At 45.7% G+C, this 11,042-nt stretch overlaps 1 protein-coding gene across 5 annotated transcripts in view; it reads left to right on the top strand.

The window, feature by feature from the left end:
• The first annotated feature begins 538 nt into the window (after positions 1-538).
• BTBD2 (BTB domain containing 2) overlaps positions 539-11,042 on the top strand; it is a 46,225-nt gene continuing 35,721 nt past the window's right edge. The window contains exon 1 of one of the 5 annotated variants that reach the window (XM_073323838.2): positions 539-974. In XM_073323838.2, coding sequence (XP_073179939.2) covers positions 571-974 — 404 coding nt within the window. In that variant the 5' untranslated portion in view covers positions 539-570. The remainder of the gene's footprint in view (positions 975-11,042) is intronic. The other 4 variants (XM_073323836.2, XM_073323835.2, XM_073323837.2 and 1 more) reach the window with 4 other exon arrangements.

Genomic DNA, 11,042 nt, shown 5'->3' with positions numbered 1-11,042 from the left:
ACCTCCCCCATACCCTCCATCCTCCCCTCCTCCTGCCCCCCCACTCCCTCTTGCCCCCCATCCCCCCACTCCTCCTGCCCCCCTCCTCGTTACCCCCCAACACCCTCCATCCTCCCTTCCTCGTGCCCCCCACTCCTCGTGCCCCCTCCTCGTGCCCCCATCCCCCCTCCTCGTGCCCCCCCACACCTTCCTGCCCCGCCTCCAGTCCCCACCCTCCTCGTGCCTCCCCCACGCCCTCCTGCCCCCCCCACGCCCTCCATCCTCCCCTCCTCGTGCCCCCCCTCCATTCCCCATCCTCGACCCCCCCCCCCAAACTCTACCCTCCCGCTCCCTCCGCAGGCCTCTCCCCTGCCCCCCAACTCCCCCATGCCCCGCCCCCTGCGCGCTCCCCACCCGCGCCGCGCCCCGAGCCCCATGCGCCGCTGCTGCCCGGCCCTGTGTGTCAGCAGCCGCCGCCCCGCCGCCGCCGCGCCCCCCTCGGCGGGCCCCGCCGCCGCCGCCGCCGCCGCCGCCCGCCGGCCGCTCGTGCTGCTGCTGGTGCTGCCGCAGCGCCGCCCACCCCCGCACAAGATGGCGGCCGGTGGCAGCGGCGGGGGCCCCGGGGGCCTCTCCTCCTCCTCCTCCTCCGGCCCGCCGCCGCCGCCGCCGGGCAACGGGGCCGCCGCCGCCGCCTGCACCAACGGCCCGCCCGCCTCCCCGCCGGGCCTCACCTACAACCAGTGCGGGGCCGGGAACCCCGCGGCGGCGGCGGCGGCCGGGGGTCCCGGCTCCGGGGGCGCGGCGGCGGCGCCGGCGGCGGCGGCTCCGGGCGGGGCGGCGGGCGGCCCCCTGCAGCGGGAGCCGGTGTACAACTGGCAGGCCACCAAGCCCACGGTGCAGGAGCGCTTCGCCTTCCTCTTCAACAACGAGGTGCTCAGCGACGTGCACTTCCTGGTGGGCAAGGGCCGCGGCTCGCAGCGCATCCCGGCCCACAGGTGGGCAGCGGCGGCCGGGGCCGGGGGGCCGGGGCGGGGCGGAGCGTCCCGGCCCGCAGGGAGGGGCCGGCCGGAGGAGCGGCCCCGGGGGTGGAGTGGGGAGGCCGGCCGGCCCCGAGGTGGGGCTCGGGCCGAGGGACCCGCCGCTCCTGTCGCGGGCCGGGCCGGGCCGGGCTGGGCTGGCGCGCGGTGGGCCGGCATGTGGGAGGGCCCCCCCCACTCGGCTTCCCCCCCCCACACCACCCCACCACTCTGCCCTTCCCCCCCCACCACACCCCACCCCACCCCACCACCACTCTGCTCGCCCTTCACCCTCTCACAAGGGTGAAGCAAGGGGGAGCAAGAAACGGTAAGACAGGAGGACCCCCCCTTCCCTTCCCTGTCTCCCCCCCCCCCTCTGCTATACCTTGCTGGTACTGTCGCTTGCCCCCCCCCCCGGGCCCTCCACACTAACCCCCCCGGCCCCTCCACACTAACCCCCCCCCACCGACGCAGCCAAGATGTTGGGCCTCCTCCCTTACAGGGACCCAGAGCTGGTTCCCAGGCCTGCTGTGGCTGGGTGAGAGAGACCAGGACGCTGACTAGTTGCCAAATCAGCCTGGGCCCGCAGCCCCCAAGTTGTCTGGCTCTCAGGCCTGCGTTACATGGTGGGGGGGGCTCTGCCCCTTAGCGGGGCGTTTGGAATGGCTGCAGAGCAGTGGTGGGTTAGAGCACACGCAGCCCATTGGGCACCCAGCCTGGTGTGTCCCCCCACGGGCACCTCCAGAGCAGGAAGCCTGTTTCTTTACAGCGGGAGCCGAAGAACCGGGCTCAATAGCTGGGGCTGTAGTTCTGTGTTGACTGGGCACAGAGAGAGACATGTAACCAACTGTTTGTGTCTGAATGGCAGTGGCAGGGGGGTCGTCCTAATGGGGCACAGAACAGAGAATCCTCATAAAAGAAGAGGGTGGGTAGCCACTGACTCAATATTGGTCCATGTATTGGTGGGGATCCATTTTCTTAAAGTGTAAGCCCTCGTGTGTATGTCCCGCCATCTGACTGTTCTGTCCAGTACTTCCTTCTGGGGAGGTAATATGAAAAAATTAGGGTTGCTACCTGGTATTCTTTCATGTAGGCTGGTCTCTCTTGTTCACCTGCCTTGATTTTATTCCTTTCGCTTAGTTATCAGATTACCATCTGATTTTACCTGCAGCTAGGAGGTTACAACACTCGCTCCCAGAATACTAAGAATGTACACAGACAGGGCTTTAAAAACATATGGTTCACCTAAACTACACACATCTGTGGGTGGTATTTACAACTTGTTTGTCTCCTGACAAGGTTAATATGCTGGGGACATGGTGAAGTCCCATCTTGAAGCACTGATAGACTAAACTGCTACAGGCTTGGCCAGAGGAGCATTGTAGCAAGGCATAGTTAACTCTTGTGCACAAGATAGAGCCCTCTTTTAATGATGTTGTGTCCAGTTCTTCCAGCATGGTACAGTGGGGTGGTTATGGTGTAGACATGTTCCAGAGTTAATGCATCTTTTTGCACTGCCTGTTTAAAAAGAAGCATCTCAGAGGATTTCAGTGGAGGTTTTGGTTGGGGGATTTGGTGTAAAACTTCAGCTAAATAAAATTCCACTTATGAAGTAGTGTGTAGTTTTTGCCACTTTTCTTCAACTGCAGAACAGGGCTTAATTCCCACAATTTTATAACTTTTTTCTAAAAGGCTTAGAAATGGGAGAAATCTGTTTTGAATAGACTACAGAAATACAGTAGCATAAAGAATCCATAGATTCTACTTTGAATCAGTTCCAGGAAAAAAAATATTTTGAAAACAGCTTGCTAAGCTAAATCTTTAGTGAAAAATGAAAAAGGAGGTCTGGGCAAAATGTGTAAAATACTAGAAAGATATCCTTTTTATTTTAAAGGGAAACTTTTTAAAAAGAAAATTTTCTTTTCCTGCTAACGTTGGCATAACTTTGTCTATTGAAGTCTTTACTAAAAGCTAGTTGTAGCTGAGTGATATGTCTGTATTTGGTTTATATTGGTTTTGCGATAGTCTGTCGCACTAGCACTGTACAACTAGAAAATAATGTTAAAATCACCCTTTCAACTGGATATGAAAAACAGTCTAGTGAAAAGTAAGCACCTACTCTGCATTGATACTTTTAGGCTGAATAGTAATTTAAGAGCTTGCAGTCCCCAAAATGGTTGTTTGCGGAAGAATTTGAATTTGTCTTGATATTGGATATCTGATTCAGTTAAATAGTAATTGATGCTAGACTTGACTTCTCTGACTTTCCTCCTTTGAAATATAGTGGTGAGTTTACTGGCATTGGTTGCCACCTACTGCTTTGGGAGCAAGTACTCCTGTTCTAATGCGTTTCGTCATTCAAGTGAAGAGTGAGTGCAATTGTCCCTCATTTTAACACTGAACAAAGCAGCCAGGGATCCAGTGAATTCTTACATTATTTTTCTTAAAATTAATGCTTTGCAAGGGAATTCTTCCTACAATACCTTCCCAATTTTTTCTTTTGTCTTAGCTATCTGTGTAAATATATTGTCTAGAAACTTTTTCCCTCAAAAAATATGTCTCTAGTTTTCTATTTTAATCCAGCTTCTATTACATTTGTTGATAGAGTTTAGGAAAAAAAGAACACTCTCTTTTATGTTACAACTAGAAATTATCAAAGTAGACATCCTTAAAGATGAGCTTGAAAGCAAAAGGGAAATTTGAGTTAAGCATATTTCTTTTCTGCATGCTATGCTAACCAGGTTGTGGGAGACTTTCAGCACAGAAATAAGTTGTAAGTAACCTTTGAAAACTTCTTGCCTTGAAACTCTCCTGGCACTTTCTGGTTCCTTGAAGCTCTATCACATAGCATCATGCTGTGACATCACAAGTCTAGATTACATATGTTGCAGTAAGACTTCTGGTGTTTGTGATCTTGCATTCTGGGATACATTGGTGATCCAGGAAGTACCAAGAGGATTTGAGAGGCAATTAGTTTAATTTTTGTTTAAACAACTTCTGTGCTGAATGACCCTGCAACAACCCCTCTGGTAGAGGGCATTCAGCACAGAAACTTATTTAATTCACAGTTACTTCGTGGTTCACCTTTAATTTTGTCAGTTTATTTGAGGGATGTAATGCTTTTCATTCACTAACCTGTTTGTGAAAACAGAGTTCCATGGCTGTGCCAGTTTTTTAAATAAATCTCAGAATTAGGGCTTTCAGACAATGACTAAAGGTTATCCAGACTAGAAGAGATTTTTTTTAATCAATTGATTTACAAACCAAGCCAAGTACAAAAAGTGGGTATGGGAGGGGCATACTCTAGTACATGAAAGTTGACTTGGCTCCTGCCTATCTGTTAAATGTGGCGTTAGCAGAGCTATTCTGTTGTTACTTGCTCCCCCAGAAAGTGCATTGTAGAGGGGATGTATTTGTAGTTTTAACTGGTAAATGGCGCACATACTGAATGATTGTGGTTTGCATTGTTGTGCAGTCCAGAAGTGGTGGGGGAATGCAGAGGGGATTACTGGGAACTGTTTCTTGTTTTGTCCCCATGGCATTTCTGGGACGATAAAGTTGCCAACTATCTATGCATGATACAGTTAAGAAAACTTGACAGAAATTCAAGCTTGAAGTTTCTGTTTTTAATATAGTCGTAGCAAGAAAAATCAATATCAGATGGATCAAAAATGGTAGCCAAACCTTCAACTAAGATCCTTTATTCCTCTGTCAGCTTTTGTGAAATACAAAGCCTGCACCATCTTCCATTATAGGATTTAAACTACCAACTACTAGTATTGTAGAAGGAATGAATCAGGGAGGTAGTATGAAATGATATAATATTCCTGAGTGGTTTGTAGAACAGCTAGGTGATATTGAGTTACAGATATTCTGGCTCCAGGAAAATATTCTTAGAAGCTTCCAGAAACTTCACAGATGGATGGACAAGTTAATTTAGCCTTTCATGAGGTTTCTGTGACTTTCTTTACATAATCTCTTAGCTTTTGGTACATTACATTCCTAAAAATTAGATTCTTGCATCACAAATTTTCAGACTCCCTTAATGTTTCCTATTGACAAAATATCAGGCATTACTATTCACTTTCTAAATCTTTTCATGCTGCTTCTGTCACTTACAGTAAACTCCTACATTTGCTTAATTTATTTTGGCTACTATCTTTGTATGGATTGTTTAAAAAAAAATCTATTTGTGAATTCTAATTGTGTCAAATGATTATTAGTAGTGAGAGATTAGGACACTAGGGACCTTTTGCCCCTTTTAAGAACAGCCACATATGAGTGTGAACGCTTTCTTTGAAGTTAGAAATAGGAAAGACATCTGGATTATACAGCTCATCTTCCTGCCAGCCCTAGTGGTTCGTTTAGTTTGGCTCTAAAGGGACATCAATTTGAAATCTAATCACTCTAAAAAAATGAGTTAAAAATAGTTTCAGGTGTTGCACCTTCCTTTGAGTCTCTGACACTTTATGGTTTTGCAATCACACTTTCCCATTTTTAAAAATCTTTCCAGTTACTGTTTGAAAGACCCACATAAACAGGGGAAATTGACTGACTATACAGGGGAAACAGTGAAACTAACTACATACATTAGACAACAACTGTTTTTCATTTGTTGCTAGTAATCTTGAGTTTTACTTGTAACATTAGTGGTGAGCAATTTTCAGACTGACATGTAATGTTTAAATTGATGGTGTTTCTTTTTGAAGTTCCACCATTCTTCAGATTTACCGTAATAAAGTTCCATTCTTTGAGTCTTGTGCTTCCAATGTGAGATCTGCTGGGACATCCCCTAGCTAAGAATTTGGAGGGCTCTCCACTATAAACTAACCAAAGTGATCTGTCCATTGAGTGAAATGCCAGCAGGAATTATGAAAAGTTTTAAAACTTCAAGTCCTTTCAGAATGGTCTCTGAAGGTTCCTTATCACTTGGGGCTGCATGTGCCATGACCTTGGAACCCTCTCAAGTGCAGCTATAAGCTTGTTATTTTCAATAACAAGTAAGGTATGAAACTTTAATGTGACTGTTCCATTAAGTTTTTTACTGCCACTTTAAATTAAATGAAAGCATTTTTTGTGTGTGATTCTGGTATCATGAATCAAGTCTCTTAAAAATTTGTTCTTGCGGTCCAAAATTATTCAACGAAATACATCCTTATATACATTATTCCTTTTAGTGTACTGCAGTTTGCTGCATTCCTAGCCCTTTGACGAAACCAGAATGCTAGGTAATAATTGGGGAAAACAACTCAGTAGCTAAATTAGTCTTTCTCCTTCCATTAGAGGAAAGGGTTCTTCAATGGTACAGTGACCCCCTTCCCCGCCAGCTGACACAGCTAGCAGAGTGTCATGAAAATTTGCAAGTCAAGGGACAATTTCACTTACCTTCCTAAAAAAAAATTAAAGATTTTCCTGAATCAACTCCTGCTGGTGAGAGGGACATGAGACACGCTTTCGAGTTACACAGAGCTCTTTTTCAGGTCTGGGAAAGGTACTCAATGTCCAATCTCGCTTGTTTTCTGTAATATGAATGACCTAGTCATCAGCAGAACCCTATTTGAACATTGTGAAATTCACAAGCTGACATTGTGTTCTCCAAATGGCAGAGATAAGAACCAGATTGACCATATCATGATCAATGGGAAATGGCGACGCTCATTGACAGATGTGAAAGTGAGGAGGGGTGCAGATGTTGGCAGCAACCACCACCTTGTGACAGCCTCCATCAACCTAAAACTGAGATGTGTGGGTCCACCAAACAAGGGACATAGACGTTATGATATTGACAAGCTAAAGTCCCTTTGAAATACAGAAAGCCTTCCTTCTGCAGTTAAAGAACAGGTTTCAAGCACTTGCAGACCTTGATGAAGAAGAGGGGAATGCAGATGAGGAGATCAACAAGAAGTGGGACAAAGTAACAACAATTTATAAACAGAGCAGTGAAGCCTGTCTAGGCTACAGGCAGAAGAGAAGGAAGGAGTGGATTACACCCAACACATGGAACGCCATGGAAACCAGATGAGCCCGGAAGAAAAAAGTTTGACATAAAATCCTAGAACCTAAAGGACAAATACCACGAGCAGTTCAGCAAGGCACACCCGGAGGTCAAACGCCTTGTGAGAGTGGACAAACGGCATTATATTGATAATCTGGCAACACCAGAAGAGGATGCAGCTGCTTGTCGTGAACAAGGAACCTTCTACAAAATGACGCGGCTTATCAGTGGTAACCGGCAAACATGAACAAACACTCTCATCAGGAACAAACAAGGACACCTACTAACAACCGAAAAAGAACAAGAAATGTGCTGGACAGAGCATTTCAAAGAATTGTCGAACAGGGAGCCACCTAAAAAGGAAGCAAACATCCAGCAGGCAGAAGAAGATCTTGATATCAACACAAACACCCCAACTAAGGAAGAGATCATTCAAGCCATCAGATCCTTAAAAATTGGAAAGCTCCTGGCAAGGATAACTTGAATGCAGAATTGTTCAAGGTAAATCCTACATTAGCAACCTCTGTCCTGGCCCCTCAATTTACATCAATCTGGGAAAGGGAAAAAAGTGCCAGATGTGTGGACCAATGGGGTTATAGTGAAGATACCAAAGAGAGGAATTCTCAGAGATTGTAATTGGTGTGGTATCACACTTTTTTCTGTGATAAGCAAAGTAAGGTCATAGTCCAGCGTATATCAGACGCAGTTGATAGCATTCTCAGAAAAGAGCAAGCTTGTTTTTGGAAAGCGCATGGATGCACAGATCAGAGCTTTTTTCTTTATGGAACATAATAGAACAGTGCTTAGAATGGCGACGGCAACTCGACATAACTTTCATAGATGATGAGAAGGCTTTTGATAGCATTCACAGGACCAGCCTAGGGTACATTCTGTGAGCATATGGAATTCTTTTCCGTATAATCATCATCAAAAGCTTCTATTTCAGCTTTACCTGTAGTGTTGATCATGGTGAGCTCAGTTTTGAAGTCAAAACAGGAGTACGTCAGGGGTGTGTCATGTCCACAATCCTCTTCAACATTGCATTGACTGGTGGCGTACAACAGAAGACATGCCAACAGGCATTAAATGGGCACTCTTCTCATCCCTTGAAGACCTGGACTTTGCAGATGATGTCGCTCTCCTATCATACTCAACACCCTATAGAAGGAAAAACAACTGGACTCAATGCATTCAGCAAGCAAATTGAACCAGAAATCAAGCACAATAAGACAGATCATGATCTTTAATATTGCCTCACCATCACCAGTATGGATAGAGGATTATGTTCTCACCAGTGTAGAAACATTCACATACTTGGGCAGCACCATCAGCCAGGACGGTGGAATAAGCCAGGACATCCGGAACAAAATCAATAAAGCCTTCAAGAGCTTAAATACAGTCTGGAAATCATCAAAATACAACACCAAAACCAAACTCAAGATTTATCAGAGCAGCGTACTTTCTCATTCCTCAGCATTCTGCACTATAAACTAGTGTTGAAAGTATGACATGTCCAAATTGTCTTAATTTCATAAACCTGCCTCAGAAAAATCCTCCGTATTATTTGGCCCAGATCAATCTCAAACCAAGATCTGTTGACACAGTGCAGCCAAGAGGATCTGAGCGCCATCATTGCCAGGAGGCGCTGGAGATGGATTGGCCATGTGCTTTGAATGGAAACTGATTCCATCGCCAGAGTAGCAATAAGATGGACACCTGAAGACAAGCGAAAATGAGGCTGCCTGAAAACAACCTGGCGAAGAGCTGTGGAAGCCAAGCTGAAAAAACTGGGACACAGCTGGGGAACCATTGAAAGACTTGCCAGAAACAGACAGGAGTGGAGGAGCTTCATCACTTCCCTAAACGCCACAGGCGTAATAGGATGATGATGATGACCTTTGCCATACCTAAAGAAGAGCTCTGTGTAGCTCGAAAGTTGTGTCTCTCACCAACAGAAGTTGGTCCAATAGAAGATATTACCTCACCTACCTTGTCTCTATAACATGCTGGGACCGACATGGCTACAACAACTCTGCATGTAAGGATTTTACTAACTTATAAAGTACTCTGCATAAAAGAATTGTTTAATTTGCTGAAAGGAACATCTTTTTTACAAAAAGAGAAATCTTATCGAGGTTGCTGTACAGGGAAAGGGTGTCTTTAAAGCTACCACATACACAGAATTCACACTCTTGTGTCTCATGCCTTCTGTCATACAGAGAAGCCCCATAGGTCTTGAGACTTTTGGACCTTTGATGCACCAGCTGGGTTGAGGGCTCTGTTGTACTGAGCATGCTTCAGCCTTAGGGGCTCCAGAACTTTCCAGCTCGTTCCTTTATGACAACAGTTGGGAAGTGGTTCCAGTACTGTCACAGCTCCAGCTTTGCTGGTACAACAAATTCTTCTGTGGAAAGAAAACTTTGATGAAATACATGCACTTACTTTAGTGGTCCTCACTGTATTTGTGATGCAGAGGCTATTAGTTTGCAACCACTGAGGAAAAAATGCGTGAACTTGTGTCTAAATTTTTGAGTACATTTTTCAGAACTTAGTTTCGCTAATGCATATGGCAGGCATCATAACTTTCATATTTGCATGTTTCCTAATGGACCAAATGCTCTAATTCTTAAATGTCTGTTTAGCTAGACGTGCCTGTCAACAGATGAAGTTGGCTTGCGTTTACGTGAGAAAATTGTAAAGAACAGTTTCTCTAGCATCTAAATCGTTTTGAGACAGCACTCCAAACCGATATCCTTCAGGATAGGGAATGTGGCTTTTTGTGTTAATTGCAGTGTAAACTTATGACAGTATGTAAATGGCTTTTGTGTACCCACCATTACCACTTTGTGCTTGCATTTAAAGGTTACCTATAATATAAAATCTTTATTGGAGTTGTGTGACCAGAAGTAGTAAACATCCCTACAGAAAATGAGTCTGGAGCACTACTTTTTGTTGTTTTTTTTTCCTTTGGAAAGAGTACTAGGAAAGCTTGTTCCTCCCAGAATGCAGCGCGAGCCAGTCAGTGCTCCCCGCTGCTGAATATTTTTGTGGGACGGTTGAGTACAAAACTGTAGGGAGATGAATACATTTCAGACAGCTTGGAGGAGGATCTCTGTCTGGTGTGGAAGGAATTTGCACATTTGCTTTTTAACTTTGCTTCAATCAAAAATAATTTTTAATGTCTCATTGCTAATGGGGAGATAGAAGGATGGAAAACAGTCTTGTTAAGTAAAAACAAGAGTCCTTGTGGCACCGTAGAGCCTAACACATTTATTTGGGCATAAGCTTTCGTGGGATGTACCCAAATAAATGTGTTAGTCTCTAAGGTGCCACAAGGACTCCTCGTTGCTTTTACAGATACAGACTAACCCAGCTACCCATCTGAGTCTTGTTAAGACTCCTTTTGGTTTTCTGGGTGTGATGTGCAGTATTTTAGAACAAAGCAATTAGTCAGGACTTTTAAGGTATGTCTACACTGCAATTAGACCCCTGTGGCTGGCCCGTGCCAACTGACTTGGGCTCAGGCTAAGGGTCTGTTCAATTGTGGAGCCTCAACTTCGGCACTTCAAGTTCAACAGCCACTTAACCCCAGCCCTGTGAGCCCAGTTAGCTGGCATTGCCTGGTGGCGGGTTTTTAACGGCTGTTTAGATATACTCTTAGGTTCTGTTCCCAGCTCCCGTGGGGCACCTTGAGTTATTTACCCTCTTTTATACCTCCATTTCTCAGTCTGTAAAATGGGCCTACCACATAGGGTTATGAAACTGTAAAGTGCTTTGAGGTCCTCCAATGAAAGTTGGTACATAAGTGCAAACAATTGCATTAGCACATGTATTGTCTGTTACAAAATGCATGAACTCTGGCTTTACAAGAGCCATTATGTTTTTTCATTGCATGCTGGGCTGAGGGGGAGGAACTTCCAAATAGTAGTTTGCAACTTTGTCTGGTGTTACTGGTAATATAGTAGTGATAAGGCCTAGAATAGAAGTGGATTGCTTCTGAGCACTTTGTTAGTACTGTCAACAGTAACTGATGGGTAGGGGGAGCAGAAACT

The sequence above is a fragment of the Lepidochelys kempii genome, chromosome 25 (assembly GCF_965140285.1).
Source record: "Lepidochelys kempii isolate rLepKem1 chromosome 25, rLepKem1.hap1, whole genome shotgun sequence".
Taxonomy (NCBI): domain Eukaryota; kingdom Metazoa; phylum Chordata; order Testudines; family Cheloniidae; genus Lepidochelys; species Lepidochelys kempii.
Note: the sequence above shows the minus strand (reverse complement) of the source record. Positions and strands in the feature narration are given on the sequence as shown.